Source organism: Hyla sarda, chromosome 8 (assembly GCF_029499605.1).
Source record: "Hyla sarda isolate aHylSar1 chromosome 8, aHylSar1.hap1, whole genome shotgun sequence".
Classification (NCBI taxonomy): domain Eukaryota; kingdom Metazoa; phylum Chordata; class Amphibia; order Anura; family Hylidae; genus Hyla; species Hyla sarda.
The window spans coordinates 201,391,252-201,414,689 of NC_079196.1; the positions used below are offsets into that span (position 1 = coordinate 201,391,252).

A 23,438-nucleotide genomic window follows, 5' to 3' on the forward strand; every position below is an offset into this window, starting at 1 on the left:
CTCCCCCATATAAACCCTGGGTGGATCTTCACTCTTTTTGAGCTCTGCTCTTCTGCTGAGGTCCAGTGCAGTCGCCTAGTGTGTGTGTCCAGAGTGTTGGAGGCCTCAAAGTCCAGTCCTGCAGCCACCATCAAGTCAAGTAAGATAAAGTCACAGCTTTATGAGTCAGTCCCTGTCATCTGTCAAGTCAGCGTGATCTGCATTCAATTGTCCAGTCCTACTACAAGTCCCAGCAAGCCCTTAAGGTCTCTGCATCACTGGTCACTTCCTTGGGCCCTGGCTGAATTGTATAGACTTTACCAACTGTCTACCCTCAGTAAAGCTACCATTGTCCGTAACTTGGCGTTGGTGTCTTTATTGCCCCTGTGCCTAGACCAGGATCCAGCGGTATACCTTCGGGTGCTTATAGGCTAAACCACACTGTGGCGTCACGAATACAAGGGGTTAATGCCATCTGCTCCTAGGGCAACAACATCTGCCCTGCACCACACACCCCACCACCACAACTTTTGGCATCACGAACAGGATACGGGTGTGTGCCTTATGCCACAAGTCCTCCCCCTAGTCTGAATTGTGTCCAATATTATCTGCAAAACAAAAACCGTATGCCGATGCGATTGAAATCTGCGCCAAAAAATTGTATGGGACTTTGCAAGTGAAAAGTGTTTTACTCGTGGCGCTTGTGAAACAGAGGGGGAGGTGAAGAAAAGACTGTTATTTGCCATCGTGGATTGTAGAGAGTGGGTACCTGAAAGGGTTAATTGGGTCCGGTGCTTCCCGCGCGCGAGTGGTCGTAGCTGTGCCCAATCAGTCCCCAGCGGTGACGCCTCTCCAGCACAGTGAGGAGGAACCAAAGAGCTGCCCTGTGTTGCTCAGGGAAACTCTTTGCCGACCGGACCACAACCGGAAGTCCCCTGGGCGCAGCCATATTGGAGGTTACGATGGCTGCGTCCGGCTCTGCAGTTTTCTATCAAGCACCCGCTGCAGCGCAGACTCTGCAAATGCCAACGATTACCAGGATCAAGTCTCCGATGCCGGTAACTATCAGCATTAACCCAATAGTGTCTGCAAGTCTGGTCGCAAGACAAATTACTACCGGGTACCTGCAAAATAGAGGGGGAGCATTCATTATAGTACTCCCACTAGCCGAGTCTGAGCCGCTGCAGCACTTCAGCAATTAACCTAAAGGGGAAAACACCTTTTATTCTTAAAGCAACAGCGCACTCAAAATTCAACAAGATGTCAGAACCTGGCTCTCCAGATCAACCAGGCGACAGTTCCCCTCCAACTCCAGCAGCGGGATCATCACCTGCCCCAGTGGCCAGAATGTTGCCAATCCTGCTTGCAGTCCACATCAACAACCCTGGTGCTCCAGCATCTGCACCGGTATTCATGGGGAACCGTGTCCTCTCTACCTACAATGGAGACCCCTTCACCCTGAGGGATTTCAAAGAAAGGATCCAGAGTTTGTTTGTCTTTTACTCTTTTCCTCCTAACCAACAGGTGCAATTGCTCACAGGACAACTACAGGGACCAGCGTTAGAGGAAGTCCGCACCTGGCCTGCCTCCGAGAAGGCAACTGTAGAGCAGATCTTTGAAGGACTGTACCAGGTATTTGGGTCCCATTCTCCATTAGAGGTACATCTCCGGCTGTATGAAAGGCGACAGAAGCCAGGTGAGACCTTGAGAGCATATGCCGTAGCCCTACAGAATGCCCTAGAAACTGTTCAGAAATTAGATGGTATAACTCCCGAGCAGGGCAACAAGGTGTTAATGGACATATTTATTGATGGTGCATATAATAAGTGGGACAAAGCCTAGCTGCGAATGTTTGCGGTTCAAAAGCCCAACTTGTCATTCCCTGCTTTCAAGAGACTGGCTAGTCCAGGACTGAGTTAGAGGAAGCTTGTCCACCTGTCCAAGAGCCATTAGGGGCGTTAGCCAGACCCATACCACCACCATCACCAGCCCCTGCCCCAGTGTCACCTGCTAAGCCAGTCACCGCAGCCTCAGATTTACAGAGTGTTAGGCAGGACTTTGAACAACTGACTAAGGCTGTGAAGGAGCTTGCCACCCGGTTTGCCCCACCTGAACGTGAACCGCCCTTACCCAGAAAATCTGCCCCAGCTCCTGCTTCCCGCAATTTCAACCTATTGTAATAAACCAGGACATTGGAAGAAAATGCAGTGTTGGGGTTTAAATGGATTTCCCAATCCCCAGGTCCAATCCCCGAATGACCTCAGTCAGGACTCTCAGTTTGTCGCCTCCTGCCCCTATGTAAAAATTATTGTAGAAAGTGTACCGTTGGAGGCATTGATAGATACAGGGTCACAAGTTTCTACTATAACTAAAAAAAAATTCTATCAGCATTGGGATGCTAGTTTATTTTGTGAACCGGAGGATGTTAACTTCAGAGTAGTTGCGGGTAATGGTCAACCAGTTCCCAGACATGGATACTGGGAGCTAACCATTCAGTTGGGAGAGCATATACATGGCGCGCAGGGAGTGATTGTAACTAATGTGACAGATAAGGGGTCTGCTGAATTTATACTGGGGATGAACACTATGAAAAACTGTATTGTTGAAATAGAGGCCTTGCATGCCTCTGTTCCCCATATGTCCCCTTCAGGCCAGTGGGCTGCACAGCACCACTTGAAAGTTCTACAAGTGGAGCGGAAGTTTGCAAACAAGCAAGATTAAATCTGCAGAGTTCGAGTCCAAGACATCTGGTCGGTGACCTTGCAACCCAACACGGAGACCAGCATCTGGTGTTGTGCACGTCCCGGAGTCAAGAATAGAGACTATCAAGCCCTGCAACTAGATGACCACCCTATTGTCCGAGCTGTGAGAAGCCTTGTCACCGTTACCAACGGGAGGGTTCCAGTCCGGTTAGTCAACCTGTCTGATGCTGCTACTGTGTTACCCAAATACACCCCAGTAGCCCAGTTGTATATCATAGAGTCAAAGGACATCTTAACAGAAAGTATGGTGGCCTGACAGCGTGCAGCCCAAGTGGCTGAAGGATCCCGTATGAGTTCTCCCAAGCCCTGGTGGGCACAACTCCAAGTTGAAGATGACACTGGAGTCAAGGGAGTCATCAATGTCACCAAAAGGTACCATGAAACTTTTATCAAACACCCCACAGATTTCGGGCAAACGTCCATGATCCAACACCGAATCCTCACAGGTGACAGCCCACCTATCAAGGAAAGACACCACCCGATCGCCGCAGGCATGTATCAGACTGTCAAGAAGATGGTGGCCGACATGAAAGAGGCAGACGTCATCCAACAAAGTCAGAGTCCCTGGACGGCGCCACTTGTCCAGGTCAAGAAAAAAGACAGAACCATCCGCTTCTGTTTCAACTACAGGAAACTGAACAATGTCACACATAAGGGCGCTTATGCTCTGTCAAGGATCGAGGAGTCACTCACAGCCCTTGGGTCTGCTGCTTACTTCTCCACCCTTGACTTAACCAGCAGATATTGGCAAGTGCCCATGGCCGTGGAAGACCATGAGAAGGCCGCCTTTGCGACACCCATGGGACTGTTCGAGTTTAAAAGTATGCAGTTTGGGCTATGTAATCCCCCTGCTACGTTTCAGCATTTGATTGAAAGGTGCCTGGGCCATCTGAATTTTCAAAGTGTCCTACTGTACCTGGACAATGTCATTGTGTATTCCAAGTCCTACCAGGAACACCTCAGTCATCTGTAAGACGTCTTCCAAGCCCTGATCATGCATGGGCTGAAGATCAAGCCGTCAAAGTGTCACTTGCTCAAACCTCAGGTACACTATCTGGGTCATGTTGTCAGCGCCGAAGAAGTCAAGCCCAATCCTGAAAAGGGGGAAGTTGTCAAGAACTGGCCTACCTCGCGCACGGTGAAAGATGTCAGGAGCTTCCTGGGATTTGTCGGCTACTACCGCCACTTCATTTCCCACTTTGCCCAGATTGCAGAACCCCTCACAGCTCTCTTATGGGGTACGGTGAAGGAGAACTACGATGAAAACTACCTGTTGAATAGGCCGAAGAGCAAGAGACAGCGTTCCGAGCTCTTAAACGTCTGCTGACAGAACCACCCATCCTGGAGTATCCAGACTACAGTCAGCTGTTCCGGTTATATGTTATATACCGATGCCAGTTTTGAAGGTCTAATAGTTGTCCTGTTCCAAGTCCAGGAAGGGCAAGAGCAAGTAGTTGCTTATGCCAGTTGTAACCTGCAAAAAGCAGAGAAGAACGATGCAAACTACAACTCACTCAAGTTAGAACTTCTTGCCCTGGTATGGGCCGTGACCGAAAAGTTCAAAGACTACTTAGCTGCCACGCCATTTACTGTCTACACGGATAATAACCCATTGTTCCACCTGAACACTGGATGCCATCGAACAACGTTGGGCTTCAAGATTAGCCAATTACAGTTTCACCATCAAGTGCAGAAGCGGCAAATCAAATTTCAATGCCAATGTACTGTCTCGGAAGACCCTCGGCAAAGAACTACCTGTCAAAGACGTGTAGGAGGACGTGGAGATGCCCCCATTTTATCAACGGTTCATGAACCTGATGGACGGTGAACCCAGGTCCGAAAAGGTTAAAGAAGATCTGTACACCTGGAAGACTCTTCAAGATGAAAGTCGAGTCATGGGGTATCTGTTGGACCACCATCTGGCTAAAAAGATACCAACGCATCTACGCTGGGCCCAGTGTGATTATGAGCTGAAACGTCTGTGGCGACAGAGGAAGCGACTGTTTCTGCACAAAGGGTTGTTGTGCCAAAATTCTTTGGATCTGGTTTCTGGTGATTGACTCTATTCCATCCAGAGTGAAAGGCCTAACCAGTTGGTCGTGCTAGACCATGTCAAATTGTCTCCTACCCGGTCCGGGTACACTTATGCTTTCACCATGGTGGATCACTACTCTAAATGGGTTGTCGTTGTCCTCGTCAAAGATCATCCAGCCAAGACAGCAGCCCAGATGTTCTACTCCAATTGGGTGCAAACCCTTGGGTGTCCGGAGTCTGTCCTTATGGACTGGGGAATGGCTTTTGAGGCCCAACTCTTCCAAGAGTTGTGACAATTTCATGCCTGCAAGAAACTCCGGACTACTGCTTATCACCCCCAGGGAAATGGTCTCTGTGAGCGCATCAACCAAGTCTTTATCCAAATGTTGCGAGCCGCCTCTGTGTCAAGACAAGAAGAGTGGCCCCGACTGCTGCCCGAACTATTGGAGATCTATAATTACACAGTCCACTGTTCTACGGGGTACACCCCTTTCTACTTGATGATGGGGTGCCATGGACAGCTGACCGAACATTTGGGCTCCAAGCCCCGTTCAACAACTCTCTGCAAGCCTCCCTGGAGTGGGTCTCTGACCACCAGAGAAGAATCCAAAAGGCCAAAGAAATTGTCAGCAAGAAGATGGGCGAGGCACAGCAGAGACAACAGGAGAATTATAACCGTCATGCTTCTGCCAAACCACTTCAGTTGGGCGATAAAGTCTGGCTGCGGAAGTTTCCAAGGACCCACAAGTTAGACTCTATCTGGGAGACAGAACCGTACACGGTGACGGCCATACCCTATCTGGACTCTGATGTATATGAAGTTCAAAAGTCTGGGTATGAGCCACTAGTTGTTCACCGAAACCAAATCAAGTTGTGTCTGAAAGAAGATCTACCAGTGCTCCCAGCACCACCTCCTCCAACTGTCGGAATTGTGAATATGTCCCAGGCAAGGGAATCCACCCATCCGTGGATTTCCCCATGTTTTCTCCAACTCAGCCTGCGATCTTCTGTGTCTCACCAACCCCGGGGCGGTTCAACCAACACTAGTCTCCACACCAGTCCCAGTCTTGTCACCATTGGCTCCGGCCTATACGCCAGTCTCTAGAGTACCAACTCAGTCTCCAGCCTCTCCAGTGCAAATACCAGCAACTCTGGGTTCCGCCAGTCCTGGACCTATACCCACTCTTGAATTTGTCGAGGAAGAGTGTTAGCTGCAGCTTCAGAGGCTCCAAGGGCTCCCGAAGATGCAAGAGTTCCAGTTTACCCCGAAGTGGTGTTGCAAAGGTCCCAACGGACAAATTCCCGCCAGGTACAAAGATTAACTCATAATGTAGTTATGTACCACACATAGTCAGTTCACATATGGTAAAAGTAGTCCACACATAGCAAATAGTTAAGATAGGACTGTAACATTATTTGTCTTCCCAGTTCACAAGTTCCACATGCACAGGGTACTCTACTGGCCAGAGGGTTCACCTGATATGTAGATAATGCACGTAGTGTGACAGAATTGATAAATGTAAAGGTAACACTATTGCATAGTGTAACAACGTATATTGAGTTCTGGGGAGAAGAGTTGAGAACCGAGGGGCCCCAGCAGCCAAGGCATAGGGTAGATAGCCTCCGGCAGCCCAATCCATGATTCTATATATATTGATATGTATGTTGTTGTCTTGAGTGTCTTCAGGAAGCAGTTACAAAGTCAAATTAAACCCATATGTTTAAAGAGCATGTATGGACATTCACCATTCCTCATGGACTCATCCTTAAATTGTTTCGTAATCCAGACTTGAGAAGGACATAAATGCCCCAGGAACTGTAACTAGGCCTCAGTGGCCACTTCAGTCCATCGCCCTCCAGGACTGGGAATCGAGGACAACTTTAATTAAGAGGGGGAGTTTGTGGTGGCCCAGTACGGGAGGTGTTACCCCGTGCTCCTGCTGTCCTGTCAGGCAGCCTCCTTCAGTGTCCACAAGGCCCCCTGCACTTGTTTCCCAATTGTAAATATGTTTTACCATGTAAATTGTTATAAAATGTAATGTTGCTTTAAGAGTTATACCATGTGATATGTCATGTGATTGTTACCCAGGAGGTACCAGTGACCAGGTGATCCCAAGAGTGACCTATGAGCTCCCTGCTGCTAGTCTCCCCCATATTACCCCTGGGTGGAGCTTCTCTCTCTTTTTGAGATCTGCTCTTCTGCTAAGCTGAGGTCCAGTGCAGTCTTGTCTAGTGTGTGTGTCCCGAGTGTTGGAGATCTCAAAGTCCAGTCCTGCAGCCACCATTAAGTCAAGTAAGATAAAGTCACAGCTTTATGAGTCAAGTCAGTCCCTGTCATCTGTCAAGTCAGCATGGTCTGCATTCAATTGTCCAGTCCTACTATAAGTCCCAGCAAGCCCTTAAGGTCTCTGCGTCACTGGTCACCTCCTTGGGCCCTGGCTGAACTGTATGGACTTTACCAACTGTCTACCCTCAGTAAATCTACCGTTGTCTGTAACTTGGCGTCGGAGTCTTTATTGCCCCCGTGCCTAGACCAGGATCCAGCGGTATACCTTCGGGTGCTTATAGGCTAAACCCCGCCCTGGCGTCACAAATACAAGGGGTTAATGCCATCTTCCCCCAGGGTAACAACATCTGCCCTGCACCACACACCCCGCCACCACAACTTCCGGCCACGTTGACTTGACAATAGATGACAGTGACTGATGACTTGACAGAGACAGACTAACCTGTGACTTTAACTTACTTGTAGACTTGTGACTGCAGACTTGACTTGAGGCTCCTATGACTCCAGACTCTTAGGCTCGACTGGATAGGGGATAAGATGTCTAGGGGCGGAGTACACAAATTCCAGGTTGGGCACCATTAATATTATTATCCCTAATAGTTTACTTTATTACACAAAAAAGCTGTAATGAGTTTGTGCTGTGCTACGACTTAAGGCTGAGATTGGCATGGCTGTAAGGCTTGAACTTGTGCTATGGCATGTTAATAGTTCTCTGTTGGCATGAAGAAGTTTTTCTGTATCTCTTTTGTATATTGTATAGGTATACATAAATACTTTACGATCTTTACGACTCTTCATGTATTTTTTTAATGTAATATACATTTGAGTGTAATAAATATTGTGACAATCATTTACACTAAATACCCAGTTCACTCCGGGCTAGATATGATGTCTATTGCTTTGTATTCACAGACCAGCAACTTCCCTTGATCTATCGACCATACATTCTTAGCCCCGAGGCCATAGCTCTCTACAGGGGGCGCCCTGAGTCATTCCCTGCTGGATCCTTCCTGACTAAAACAGATATTTTGGACGCCTTTATTTTATCATGGAAAAATAGCTCAAGAACAGAAGTTCTAAGAGATTTGACTCAACACATTGTCACCTTCTATGAAACCCAACAGTGAGTATCACCAGCTCATTACACACCTGTACATTAAAAAAGTAACTGTGCACATTTTTATCACTTTACGGTGAAACTACTTTGGGAAGACCAAACAAAATTGCATTGAATTGGGGAGAGCCTTCTTAAAGGGGTACTCCACTGGCCAGCGTTCAGAAGTAAATGCTCCGAAGGCTGTTTTGGCACTGCGGGGTCGGCTACGCCCCTCGTGATGTCATGGTCACGCCCCCTCAATGTAAGTCAATGGGAGGGGCGTGATGGCTCTCACGCCCCCTCCAATTGACTTGCATTGAGGGGGCATGACCATGACATCTTGAGGGGCGTGGCTAACTCCAGCAGCAAAAAAACAGCCTTCGGAGCATTTACTTCCGAACGCTGGCCAGTGGAGTACCCCTTTAAAGAAAAAGAACACTATGAATAATATACTGTATGGTGGGATGAAAATCTGCACACAACATCTGGTCTGGATAAGGGGGTGGCCTTTTGCAGAGTTTTAACTGTATATCATTAACTTATCTATTTAAAACCTTGTGGTAGAGGTTGTGGTAGATATTCTGGTAGACGTTCTGGCGTAAGGTTTGTTAGAGAGTTTGGTAGAGGGTGTGGTAGATGTTCTGGTAAAGAGGTTGTTGTAGAGGGTATGCTTAAATGGGTACTCCGGTGGAAAACGTTTTTTTTTTTTATGAACCGGTGCCAGAAAGTTAGACAGATTTGTAAATTACTTCTATTAAAAATCTTAATCCTTTCAGTACTTTTTAGCAGCTGTATGCTACAGAGGAAAATCTTTATTTTATTTTTATTTTATTTTTTGTGTTGTCCATAGTGCTCTCTGCTGACACCTCTGTCCATATCAGGAACTGTCCAGAGCAGGAGAAAATCCCCATATCAAACCTATCCTGCTCTGGACAGTTCCTGACACGGACAGAGGTGTCAGCAGAGAGCACTGTGGACAACACAAAAAAGAAATTCAGAAAGTAAAGAATTTCCTCTGTAGCATACAGCTGCTAATAAGTACTGAAAGGATTAAGATTTTTTAATAGAAGTAATTTACAAATCTGTTTAACTTTCTGACACCAGTTCATTTAACAAAAAAGTTTTCCACCAGAGTACCCCTTTAATGGTTCTTCTAGCAAAAGGACCATCAAGCAAAAGGACCGTCAAGCAGAAAGACCATTACTTGTTCTCCTCATTTTGGCCCTTTTTTCTAGGGACATTTTAACACTTTGGCGCACTATTTTGTGCACATAACATGAGGTGGCTTGTAAAAATGTCTCACCCTCCTCGGTTGCCTGCTTCCAGATCTTCCTTTTTTTTCCCCTTTCTATGAGATGAATAGTCTAATGCATGCTTCTAATACAGTGGTCCCTTAAAGAAGAAATGTGGCCCAAAACTTTTAAGTCTCCCTGTGTCCTGGTTGTAAAAAAAAAAAAAAAAAACTTTAACCCACCTCACTACGTTCCCCCGTTGCGCCAGTATCGGTGTCCCGGCCTGGGCTCTTTTCATGACAGTGCGCTCAGCCTATCACCGGCCGAGGCGGCACATCACTGCGGCATGCAATACCCTGACCGCAGTGTGACGTTCCGAGGGTAAGAAGCAGGGAGCCAAGCAGTGCAGGAGGAAGGGGACGCCGATATCAGGGGGAATGTAGGATGGTGAGTTATTAAAATTTTTTTTTTTGTTTTTGCAGCCTGGGCACAGGAAAAGGTAAAAATTTTGGGCCGCATTTCTCCTTTAAGTTACAATATTATTTGGTTCCTGGACGACCATTGTATGTTGAGACTATAACTCTATAGAAACCTGTAATTTGTTCTAAAGCCACAAAATATCATCCAAAAATAGGAAAAAGTGAGAATTAAAGAAAAATAAGTAGATAACTAATATAGATAAAGCAAATCCTTACATATAAAAGCAATAAAGATCTGCTGGGAGCTGTAATCACTGTCTATGTAGAGGACAGGAGCTTCTTCGGGGTCCTGTACAGGACACAATGTACTAAAAAAGTAACATGGAGCCGCCCTCACCTGGTGTCCAAAGGAGCAGGTAACCCTGGTACAGGTAAAGAGTACAGAAAATGTAATACCTCCCTGTACTGTAGGGGGCGCTACCAGACATCAGTCAGTGCATACACTTCAGTAATACAGGTAAAGAGTACAGAACATGTAATACCTTCCTGTACTGTAGGGGGCGCTAACAGACACCAGTCAGTGCATACACTTCAGTAATACAGGTATGAGTATAGAACATGTAATACCTCCCTGTACTGTAGGGGGCGCTACCAGACACCAGTCAGTGCATACACTTCAGTAATACAGGTAAAGAGTACAGAACATGTAATACCTCCCTGCACTACCAGACACCAGTCACGTATGCTGAAAATATTGTATATTGAGGCCATTGTAAGTTGAGGAATCACTATTTTAATGTATATAATGCTGCATCTACCATAACAAAGATTCATTTCAAATCTGTAGAGAGAAAGAGATGGATGTTTATCTCCTGTATATACAAATCTCCAGATAATGATGCTTTAAATAAATAATAATGACTGTAGCAGTGGATATGAACTCAGAGGTATGGGTACCTTTAGACAGTGTTTTCCAAAAAGCATGTCTCCAGCTGTTGCAAAACTACATCTCCCAGCATGCCCAATACTGGGAGTTGTAGTTTTGCAACAGCTGGAGGCACACTGTTTGAAAAACACTGTCCTAAGAGCAAGTTCACACTAGGCAAAAATAAGGCAGAATTCACAAGGACTGTTCGTGTTAAATTCCTTCCAGATTCCGCCTCACATCAGTCTCCTATTGACTCTGCGCACACAGCAGTGTTACCTGTTAGCAAAATCTCATTAAGACAATAGAACATTTCTGCGCCAAATTCTGTGGAACATAAGCGCCAATTCCACATCTTGCAGTTATTGTAGTGCAGTTTTAGCACATTGTATTATGTTGTCTTATGTTATGTAGCACTTTTATCCTTTGCTTTTTTTATATCCCTCCTCAGATTGGTGTCAGTGAGTCTCTGCACGCAACCTGGCGGATCATCTACCTCAATACTGCCCGTCCAACAACCGAGCCCAGGCTCCGAAAATATCTGTCCTTCCTCAGCCACCGCAATACAGCTTGACCTTTGTGTAAAGGACTCCAGCATGGGTAACTGAGGGCTGTTTAGTGACATTGGCAGCCAGTTGTAGTTATTGATGGATATTCCTTAGGCCATGTTCACAGTCTGTTTTTTCACCCCTAAGGATGCGATTCAATACAACTTTTGTGCTATGTTTTTTTTTATCTGAAAAACAAACACCACCACCACAAAAAGTGACACCTCGTTAAAAAAAAAAAATAAATAGCGTGTGTTAGTTTAGTGATTTTTCTCTTTTTTTTTTTTTTTTTTACAGGTCAGGTTATTTTATTTCTGTGAATAGAACAGAACTAACCGTGAGCCTAAAAACGCTGCAAAAGGGGGAAAAACTCCAAAAGCACGTGGGTCAGGTTTTTCATAATTCCCATTGACTCACATCTAATACAGTCATGGCCGTAAATATCGGCACCCCTGAAATATTTCATGAAAATGAAGTACTTCTCACAGAAAAGGATTGCAGTAACACATGTTTTGCTATACACATGTTTATTCCCTTTGTGTGTTTTGGAACTAAACCAAAAAAGGGAGAAAAAAAGTCGAATTGGACATAATGTCACCAAACTCCAAAAATGGTCTGGACAAAATTATTGGCACCCTTAACTTAATATTTTGTTGCACACCCTTTGGAAAAAATAACTGAAATCAGTCACTTCCTATAACCATCAATAAGCTTCTTACACCTCTCAGCCGGAATGTTGGACAACTCTTCCTTTGCAAACTGCTCTAGATCTCTCTTATTGGAAGGCGCCTTTTCCCAACAGCAATTTTAAGATCTCTCCACAGGTGTTCAATGGGATTTAGATCTGGACTCATTGCTGCCACTTCAGAACTCTCCAGCGCTTTGTTGCCATCCATTTCTCGGGGCTTTTTGATGTATGTTTGGGGTCATTGTCCTGCTGGAAGACCCAAGATCTCGGACACAGACCCAGCTTTCTGACACAGGGCTGTACAGTGCGACCCAAAATCTATTGGTAATCCTCAGATTTCATGATGCCTTGTACATATTCAAGTAACCCAGTGCCAGAGGCAGCAGAACAACCCCAAAACATCATTGAACCTCCACCATACTTCACTGTAGGTACTGTGTTCTTTTCTTTGTAGGCCTCATTCCGTTTTTGGTAAACAGTGTTTTATGTGCTTTATCAAAAAGTAATGTAACCTTGAGATTGTTGATATTTTCCCACAGTTTTGGTTCTCAAGTCCTCAGACAGTTCTCTTCTCCTCTTTCTGTTGTCCATGCTTAGTGTGGCACACACAGACACACAATGCAAAGACTAAGTGAACTTCTCTCCTTTTTATCTGCTTTCAGGTGTGATTTTTAAAGGAGCATCACATGCTTGAAACAATCTTATGTATTTACAATTTTGAAAGGGTGCCAATAATTTTGTCCAGCCCATTTTTGGAGTTTGGTGACATTATGTCCAATTTGCTTTTTTTCTTCCCTTTTTTTGGTTTAGTTCCAATACACACAAAGGAAATAAACATGTGTGAAGCAAAACATGTGTTACTGCAATCCTTTACTGTGAGAAATACTTCATTTTCTAGAAAAATTTCAGGGGTGCCAACATTTACGGCCATGACTGTATCTGGCCCCAAAAAACTCCACACACCCAGTATTGTTTTTTTTTCTCTAGCATTGTTTTTTTCTAGCATTGGTGTAAATGGGTCTTTTGTTGACCCATTTACACTGCAGAATTTCAGTGGCAGAAAATCCCACTGCAGAAATTCACAGGCTTAAAGAATGAACATGTTCATTCTTTCGGCAAAATTATGCACAAACTGCATTGCCGTTAATGCTAATGAAGCAGGGCCATCTAGAATCGAAGGTGTTTGTTTCTCCCTCCTACCTGGTTAATAACTTTTGGGCTCATTTTACACGCTCCTCTAGTTCTTCTGTTCTATATGGGTCCTCGTTACTTGACAGCAAAGGCTATAGGCTGTACCAGTGCTCTCCAAGAGCCCCATAGCCACTGCATGGTCTATGTTATACACTGACAAAGCTGGGATGGGGGGGGGGGGTCAACAAGGGAAAATGCCTCAGGTGTTGACTGTAAGTGGGTGGCAAAAAGCCACTTTGCCTTGGCCATGGTATCTAGATATTTAGTAACATGGTTTGGGTACCCTTTCCTCCAGGTAAAAGAAAGCCAAACTATGACTTTTATGGTACTAATTCTAAACCCTTTACTGGGCAATGAATGTTCCCATGGTGTGACCACAGAGTTCTCCAAAATCATGTTTAATTGACACAGAAGGTATATTGGAAAACAGCATAACTTTTCATCATGCCGTAATATTGTAAATACATCATTGGGCAATATCCATGAAGTATCACATTGCTTATTTACGTGGCAGACAACTCCATGGATAACTTGTATATCCACCATAGCTCGGCCATCACAGTATAGCATTGTCTATATGTTTGTCCACTGTATCTCATATTGTGAAATTATTTATATCCCCTTCTCACAGATTGCTCTGAATGGCAGTCGGTGGAGCAAAGTGTGCTGGATAGAATGAAGATCAGCCTCAGCCAGTCCATGCAGCACCACTGTTCATGTACAGCCCCTCCATCCTATATACAAGGTCACCACACTTCAAATTTCTATTATTCCTTTTTTGAAAAAAAAATTTTTTTGGGTGCCCTATATGGTAAATGCTTATGTATTGTGCTCTTTCTCCTCTTTTAGATGTGAATGTTATTTGTAGCCAGGAGAAGCTTTCCATCTCCGGTAATGTATTGACCACACTCAGTGACCAACACCTCATACGAAGATGGAATGCAGACATAATCAGCCACGGAGATCAATTCACTTTACAAGGCAGCTCGATGGGCTCTTTCATGGTGTGTCTAATGCCAGAGAGGATACAAGGTAAACCAAAGGCAGAGCTTTATTTCTGCAGCTTTCATGAATTCCAATACATTGCAAGCTGCTCAGTGCTGTACAGTGTCTTCGGTCTGCAGCCACAAAAAAGCTACGAATAGGCATATACCGATGTACATGCACTCTAGCATGGTGGATGGGGGGACACGTTTTGATCAAAAAGTGCGCTAAGAGCCTCCATTTTCAGACCAAGTGTGCTGTTGCAATCTTCTTTTTTTGTATAACATGCACTCTAGTGCATATAATCATATATTGACATCCACTCACAAGGATATATATATAAAAAAGAATATCATCACAAGGCAGTAAAGCACAGCTCCAACTTCATCTATTACAGCTTCTTCTGAGGATATGTCCTTAGAAAAGCTATACAATGCGAAACCTGGGTCAGCTTTGTGATTTTGTTAGTCCTTTTTGGAGCTTCAGTAATGTGATGTTTGTAATTAACATTTTGGAACTTAGTATTGGCAAGTAGACTGGATCCGACCTGTAGATTTTATTTCCTGTACATTCCCTTTACGTAGCAGTTAGAGACAGGGACACGGAAGTAATGTATAAAGAGGGCTTCATCTGTCTTTAGTTTTCAGTAACAATACAGATTCACCCATCACACTCAGGTTTAAACTTAAATTAATCCTGCTTGTCCAGTGTTAACTACAAATATAAAACATCCCTGTCTCCACAGGTAGCTTACTACTAGCCACCCAACACAACAGTCAACATATGTGTTACACAGCTTACAATGTTCCCTTTTTTGGCTGAAAACCTCCAAATTCAAATTCTCCTCAGTGGTGCAGGTTTATCACAGCCTCACTTGCAGACTGACTCTCACCTAGTTTGAAAGCCAAGTGATAAGCTGTCTTCAGCACCTGTGCTGATCTGGGCCAGCCTGAAAACCTGGCATGGCCCAGAAAGGGAACAAAAGACCCCACTTATCCTTCTGATCCAATAAAAATTCAGGACTGACAACAAGACTAAGTCTCTCCAGGGAATTATACTTTTTCTGGATTTCCCATATCTCATCCAGGTTTCTCTGGATGAGATTTGAGCTTCCTGAAACCTGGTATCCAGATACGACAGGAAACTTGGGGAAATATAGCGATCCCTGACCATTATTCCAGTCACTTTTTAACACCCTTTAACCAGTTAAGGACATAGAGCGTATGGGTACGCCCTGACATCCTGGTAGTTGAGGACACAGGGCGTACCTGTACGCCCGTGGGAATTCCGGTCCCCGCTGCTCACTGGGCGAGGAACGGACCAGGATGCCTGCTGAAATCATTCAAGCCATGGGGGCTTCCGAAATGTGACATGCCCCCTAAAAACATTTCAGAAAAACTCACTCTCCAAAATCCCATTGTCGTTCCTTCCTTTCTGAGCCCTCTAGTGCACCCATAGAGCACTTTACATTCACATATGAGGTATTTCCTTACTCAAGAGAAATTTGGTTACACATTTTGAGGGGCTTTTTTTCCTTTTACCCCTTGTAAAAATTCAAAAACTGGGTCTACAAGAACATGCGAGTGTAAAAAATGAAGATTTTGAATTTTCTCCTTCACTTTAACTCAGATATAACTCAGTAGATCAAGTCACTCTAGAGTAGTCCTTTAAAGGGTACTCTGCCCCTAGACATCTTATCCCCTATCCAAAGGATAGGGGATAAGATGTCTGATTGCGGGGGTCCCATTGATCTCTGCTGCGGCACCCCAGTCATCCGGTGCATTTGCTCTGTGACGGATGACTAGTGATGCGGGGTGAAGGCTCTTGATGTCATGGCCACGCCCCTCCCATAGACTTGTATTGAGGGGGCATGGTTATGACATCAGCCACGCCCCCTGTCAAAAACATGCATTGAGGGGGCGTGGCCGTGATGGCATGAGCCTCCAGTGCTGCATCGCTAGTAAACCAGCATGGAGTGAAGTTTGCTCCATGCACCGGATGACTGGGGTGCTGCAGCAGAGATCACTGGGACCCCCGCAATCAGACATCTTATCCCCTATATGGATAGGGGATAAGATGTCTAGGGGCGGAGTACCCCTTTAAAGGACTACTCTGGAGAGACTTGATCTACTGAGTTATATCTGGTGCAGGGATGGAGCGGGTAGAGTTCTGGGATACTTTGGTGCTCATTGTACCCCTAGATTTTGCTCCGCTTCCTCAGACTCAGCACTTGGCATAACTCAGATTTGAGTGGAGTGTTCCTTTAAATCATAGCATATGGTGTTTATGTATTTAGAGGGTCACAAAAACCTGCACCCTGAATCTCATCTTTCTTTTCCATCTTGACCTTTAACTTGCAGTGTCATCTACTACTTGGCGTGAGCCTTCGACCGCTTTTTTTTCCTGAACCTGCTTCAGTACAGTGCCAGATGAAGACATCTAATCCTTAGATATTTATAGGGCAGGGTGGAGGAGAGCGCAGCCACAAGCGATGGATGATATCAGCAGTATATCGTTCCCATAATATGGCGACCTGTGTGTTCTGCCAGTCCGGCTCTCCAACCAAGTATTCTTTCTTATGTTACGTCACCAAATGTAAAATCCACATTGACCAGACTCATAGATATATGGCAAAATGACTAGTACGAGATGTTTATTTCCTAACTTCCTAATATACATGCAATTTATCAACGTTATCAAGATCTCTGTTTGCTGTCAGTGAATGAGGATTAAAACTGTACTCCTCTAATATCTTTTGAAGCTTAGAAGAATGCTCTATTGTCAGTGTTTCCCAACCAGGATGCCTCCAGCTGTTGCAAAACTACAACTCCCAGCATGCCCCGACAGCCAAACGCTGTCCGGACATGCTGGTAGTTGTAGTTTTGCAACAACCAAAAGGTGTACTCCACTGGAAAACATTTTTTTTTTCTTAATAAATCAACTGGTGTCAGAAAGTTAAACAGATTTGTAAATTACTTCTATGTAAAAATCTTAATCCTTCCAGTACTTATGAGCTGCTGTATGCTCCAGAGGAAGTTCTTTTCTTTTTGAATTTATTTTCTGTCTGACCACAGTGCTCTCTGCTGACACCTCTGTCCATGTCAGGAATTGTCCACAGCAGGATACTATGGGGATTTGATCCTACTCTGGACAGTTCCTGACATGGACAGAGGTGTCATCAGAGAGAACTGTGTCAGTCTGGAAAGAATTACACAACTTCCTTTGTAGCATACAGCATCTGATAAGTACTGGAAGGATTAAGATATTTAAATAAAGGTCATTTACAAATCTTTTTAACTTCCTAGCATCAGTTGATTTAAAAAATTTTTTTTTCCATTGGAGTACCCCTTTAAGGCACACTGGTTGGGGAACACTGGTCTATTCACTGACAGAAAACACAAACTTTATTAGAAAGTTGCAGAACCTTTTACTATATATATTAAGAAGTATCCTGACTAATAGTATTTATGGCATATCTACTGTAAATGCTATAAATACCTGGGGGTGCTACCTCTGGCAGATGTGTAGTAAACGGTGTCTACAGATAAGAGAGGAATACTAGAAGAGCTAGACACATGTGCATCTCTTTCCATTGACATGAACACAGCCAGTGTAAATAGACGGAATACCCCTTTATGATTTATAAAATCTAGAACCTCCCTTTAAATATCACATTTCAGATAACATGAATGCTCAGATCCATTGTAATATTTTATAAGTTAAGAAATGCCTTAATTTCACAAAAAAACTGTTATATGTTACAGATTACCAATTCTGACCATGCGCATAACATTATTATGTGTCTAGCACCTATATTTCTCTCAAAAATATCTGTTGCTCACTTGGTTTGTCATCCTGTGATCTGTAGGGGGGTGTGTCCTCACCCTACATGACTCAGCTTACTTCCTGAGTCTCCTGTGTTAGGTCTTTTCATCCAATCACTGCAGGCTGCTCTGTAACCCCCTCCTCTCTGTTTACATGCTGCAGTCTGACAGGACAGGAGTGAGCACAGAGCAGTGCTAGTCCCGCCCTCACTTCCTGAACTTTGTCCCAGCCTGTGTTTCAGCTGGGACAAAGATAATGCTGCAGCCGAACAGGATTATGTTCTGGATGCTATGAGGACCCATAGTGGTATTTTTTTATTTTATTTTTTTTATAAGCTATGATTTCTATAGAAAGGAAATAACATTTTTTATGAAGAATATTAGAAAGGTTAATGTTTTGCCAAGATTTACAACATATTAAAGTTCTTTTATTTGACAGTGTCTATTTAAGATTTTACAGGATATTTACTGTCTTGTCTTGCCGTGAGAATAACCTTGATATCTGTGTTTTCAGGATCTTTTAAAGCTTGGCAAGTCTCTCTCCTGGTGTTGCTGTTACTGCTCCTAATATGTGGAGTTATTGGGTTAATATTCTACCTGCGTAAAAGGTAAACTGATCCTTCACCCAGATCCCAAAAAGTGCTTATAAAGGAATAGAAAAATAGAGCTGAATTTTTCAACAACAGCGCCACCCCTGTCCTCAGGTTGTGTGTGGTATTGCAGCTCAGTTCTATTGAAGTGAATGGGGCCAAGTTGTAATATTGCACACAATCTGGGAACAGGTATGGAGCTGTTTTTGGAAAAATTGTGCTGTTTTTGAATTTCTGGATAACCCCTTTAAGTGTAACATCTAACTGCTTCCCAAGTCTTATCTACAGGGGTCCTGAAGAAGAGATCTTGGCTGCTGTATGCAGAGACCTTACACTGAATACTTGCCTTATTTTTTACTGTGACCTGACTGCTCCTGCTCCCCAGTGCATTCTGTAGCTGCTTATGGAGGTGGAATTTTTTCAGCTTAACTTTGGCAGTTTAACTATTAAAGGGGTACTCCAGCATTTTCATATATTTCCCCTATCTAAAGGATAGGGGATATGTATTTGATCATTAGGGTCTAATAGCTGGGACCCTCCTCAGGAGGCGGACTGACAACACTCAGGGCCCCCAGACCAAATAAAGCAAGGGCTCCCTGCGAGACTCCGCCCCTTGCCACACCTCTGTCATGCTCATATCCCACCCAAATCTCTCATCATGCCCCACCCCTACGCACAATATAAAATAAAATTATATGTATATAAAACATTAACATAGGAAAGATAATTTCCATGACCAATGATACTGGTACAGAAGGAGGAAATATATACCGCCATACAATAATTGATAATACCGCCATACTGTACTGAATAAAGCCTGTATACACAGACCAGTATCCCCATCAGTGCCCATATAGTGGTAGATACCAGCTGTACACAGATCTGTATACCATATAAGTGATTATACATAGGACCATATAGTGGTAGATACCAGCTGTACACAGATCTGTATACAATATAAGTGATTATACACAGGACCATATAGTGGTAGATACCAGCTGTACACAGGATCAGTATATCATATAAGTGATTATATACAAGATCATAAAGAGGTAGTTACCAGCTGTACACAGATCTGTATATCATATAAGTGATTATATACAAGATCATAAAGAGGTAGTTACCAGCTGTACACAGGATCAGTATATCATATAAGTGATTATTTACAGGACCATATATTGGAAGATACCAGCTGTTCACCAGATATATACACCATATAAGTGATTATATATGGGACAATATAGAGGTAGATACCATATGTACACAGGATCTGTATACCATATGAGACATTATATACAGGACCATATGGCGGTGTATACAGGAGATATATATATACCACCACCATGAAGACTTCTTCCATCCAAAACTCATCTATTGACATAATCTGTGGGACAAACATGTTAGCTTCTGCATTTTTCAGTGCCCTCCTCTACACAATCTTCCCATCTATAGGCCGCAAACTGTTATAATTCCCTCCTGGGTGTCCTGCACAAAAGGGCAGGTATGTAGGTTGCCAGGTAGGTAGCTAACTAGGTAGTTAGGTAGCCAGATTTGTAGGTAGGTAACTAGCCAGGTAGACAGGCATATAGTTAGGTAGCTAGCTAGGTACTTCGGTAGCCAAGTATGTGGGTAGGTATGTAATTAGGTATTTAGGTATCCAAGTAGCTAGCTAGGTAGTTAGGTAGCCATGTATGTAGGTAGTTCCAAAAAAGAAGCAGCACAACTAATTGGTATATAAGGGTGCCAGCAGAAAACAGGCCAGGTCACCGTCTGTATAATTCTAGACAATGCAGAAATGAACCCACAGCACTCCAAAGTAAGGTGAAAAAACAAGTGTGCACTTTATTCACCCATGGTTCAAGGTACAACATTTCAATGGCCTCTCGCCACAAGCATCATGCTTGAGAAAGATCGCGAGAGGCCATTGAAACATTGTAACTTTATCCATAGGTGAATAAAGTGCACACCTGATTTTTCACCTTACTTTGGAGTAGTGTTGCTCGCGAATATTCGCAATACGAATTTTATTCACGAATATCGCATATTCGCGAATTCACGAATATTCGCGAATATAGCGCTATATATTCGTAATTATGAATATTCGTTTTTTTTGTTTTTTTTTCTTCACAGTACACATCACAGTGATCACCCCTCTCTTCTTCCAGCTTGTGTGGTGTAAAGAAGGCTCTAATACTACTGTGTGAGACTGGTGCACGAATTTCCGCATATGCGAATTTTTGCTTATGCTAATTTTGTATATGCTAATTTTCATATATGTTATTTTCGCATATGCGAATTTTTCGCATATGCGAAAATAAAACGAGATTATTACGAATATGCGAATATTCGCGAATATATGACGAATATTCGTCCATATATTCGCGAATATTCGCGAATTCGAATATGGTCTATGCTGCTCAACACTACTTTGGAGTGCTATGGATTCATTTCTGCATTGTCTATATGTAGGTAGGTAGGTAGATAGTTAAGCAGCCAGGTATGTGGGCCAGGTTAGGCAGCCAGGTATGTGGGCGGCAGCCAGGTATGTGGTGGCACTGGGGATGGTCAGGTATGCGGGGGCAGTGGGAGCAGCCAGGTATGTGGGGGCAGCAGGAGCAGCCAGGTATGAGGGGGCAGTGGGAGCAGCCAGGTATGTGTGTTTGGGGGGGGGGGGGGGGGGGCATTGGGAGCAGCCAGGTATGTGGGGGACAGTGGCAGCAGCCAGGTATGTGGGGGCAGTGGGGGCAGTCAGGTATGTAGGGGCAGTGGGAGCAGCCAGGTATGTGGAGGGCAGTGGGAGCATCCAGGTATGTGGGGGCAGTGGGAGCAGCCAGGTATGTGGGGGCAGTGGGGGCGGTCAGGTATGTGGGGGCAGTGGGAGCAGCCAGGTATGTGGGGGCAGTGGGAGCAGCCAGGTATGTGCGGGCAGTGGGAGCAGCCAGGTATGTGGGGGCAGTGGGAGCAGCCAGGTATGTGCGGGCAGTGGGAGCAGCCAGGTATGTGGGGGCAGTGGGAGCAGCCAGGTATGTGCGGGCAGTGGGAGCAGCCAGGTATGTGGGGGCAGTGGGAGCAGCCAGGTATGCCCTCCCCTCCCAGTTGAAGCAAAAAAATAAGAAAAAAAGTAAAAAACAAAACAAAGACAGATGCTCACCTGTCTCACTCAGTGATCTCCTCTGTACTGCTGCTGGGCCGCATTCTTTAGCTTCCAGAGTGCAGGCACAGATGAGTTATGTAATCTGCGCCTGCACTACGCAGTCACGTCTTCTATCAGTGTAGGCCGCATATGCAACCACACTGAGGGGAGGCGTTAGCCGCACATACAGCAGAAAAGCGCGAACGTCAGCCTGGAGATCCAGGACAAATGTCCAGGATCCCCAGTACAGTCCTCCCCTGGCCCTCCTACAATCTCCAGAACAATGCCTAAATCTCCCTGTGCATGGAGCATGGGGTTAACTTGTCAACACTGTCTATGTGAGCACTGGAAATGCAAGAGTACTGCTCTCATGTATCTCCAGCGCTCCTATAGAGAATGTGTGGAGGGGCATGTCGACATCACCCTCCGCACATTTTACTTAGTACAGTATTTCTCTTGTCCATTTATCCTTTATCCACAGGTTTAAGGTAATAATTGTATGGTTACTGGGTAGTCAGTCCACCAGTTATGAGAATAGGGGCCCCTAAGGGGGAGGGGAAAGGGGGGTAGTGTGTGTGAATGAGTACTGCCTAATTTACTGTCCAGGGGACTGACATCCATTTTGAAGGTCCCATAGAAAATGAATGGAGCAGCGTGCACTACCCCTCCCTTCACACAGGGGACTAAAGACCCCCAGATTTCATGGGGTCCCAGTGGTGGGTAGCCAAGTGATCATACATACCAATCCTGTGGATAGGTGATAAGTGTGGTTAATGGGCCCACCCCTTTAAGTAGCTCTCGAGTGTTAGGACCCTGCATACAGCAGCCAAAGTCTATTAGAAAACCTAACCAGTATTACCACACTTTAAATCCTGACTTTCATTATAATTTTTTGTCAATGATTAATAGAAGAAATGTTAATAGTAATTGTAATTGACAACATTAACTTTTACCTGGCCATTATTTCCAACATCACCTCCTGAATTTTTAAAGGGGTACTCCTCTGGAAAACATTTTTTTTTTAATCATCTGGTGCCAGAAAGTTAAACAGATTTGTAAATTACTTCTATTAAAAAGTCTTAATCCTTCCATTATTTATCAGCTGCTGTATGCTCCACAGGAAGTTCTATTCTTTTTGAATTTACTTTCTGCCTGACCACAGTGCTCTCTACTGACACCTCTGTCATGTCAGGAACTGTCCAGAGCGGGAATAAATCCCCATAGCAAATCTATTCTTCTCTGGAGGGTTCCTAAAATGGACAGAGGTGTCAGTAGAGAGCACTGTGGTCAGGCAGAAAGGCAATTCAAAAAGAAAAAAACTTCCTGTGGATCATAAAAGCAGCTGATAAGTACTGGAAGGATTAAGATTTTTTAATAGAAGTAATTTACAAATCTGTTTAACTTTCTGGCACCAGTTGATTTAAAAAAAAAAAATGTTTTCTAGTGGAGTACCCCTTTAAACTTTGAAGGGGTTGTGCCACCTTGCTGTTTCAGTTGTCCAACCAGCTATTTGTGGCCACAGGAGGTGGTCAGGAAAGCCAGAAACTGGGGAAGCTGGGAAGCTACGCAATTTGCAGCTTTAAACAACGTAGCCCCATGAACTACGTATAGTAAGCTCATAAGTATAGTCATACGTATCGTCAATGGGAGTGTCACAAATTGCGTAACTTCCCTGCCCTTCCCATCTTCCCAGCAAAATGGGTCAACACTTTTGACAATATCTTAAAGGGGTTGAAAAGAATTAGA

General features: G+C 44.3%; 1 protein-coding gene and 1 long non-coding RNA gene across 3 annotated transcripts in view; one reads left to right on the top strand and one right to left on the bottom strand.

Moving 5' to 3' along the window:
- Nucleotides 1-833, bottom strand: part of LOC130284592 (uncharacterized) — a 29,268-nt gene extending 28,435 nt beyond the window's left edge. Inside the window, exon 1 of the long non-coding RNA XR_008847101.1 lies at nucleotides 749-833. This is a non-coding gene — a long non-coding RNA (uncharacterized LOC130284592). The remainder of the gene's footprint in view (nucleotides 1-748) is intronic.
- The window catches only part of LOC130284591 (uncharacterized), a 53,633-nt gene that overhangs the window by 28,025 nt on the left and 2,170 nt on the right, over nucleotides 1-23,438 (top strand). For both annotated transcript variants that reach the window (XM_056535067.1, XM_056535069.1), the window contains exons 10-14: nucleotides 7,975-8,185; nucleotides 11,186-11,334; nucleotides 13,793-13,906; nucleotides 14,011-14,193; nucleotides 18,484-18,577. In XM_056535067.1, the coding sequence (XP_056391042.1) occupies nucleotides 7,975-8,185; nucleotides 11,186-11,334; nucleotides 13,793-13,906; nucleotides 14,011-14,193; nucleotides 18,484-18,577 (751 nt within the window). The remainder of the gene's footprint in view (nucleotides 1-7,974; nucleotides 8,186-11,185; nucleotides 11,335-13,792; nucleotides 13,907-14,010; nucleotides 14,194-18,483; nucleotides 18,578-23,438) is intronic.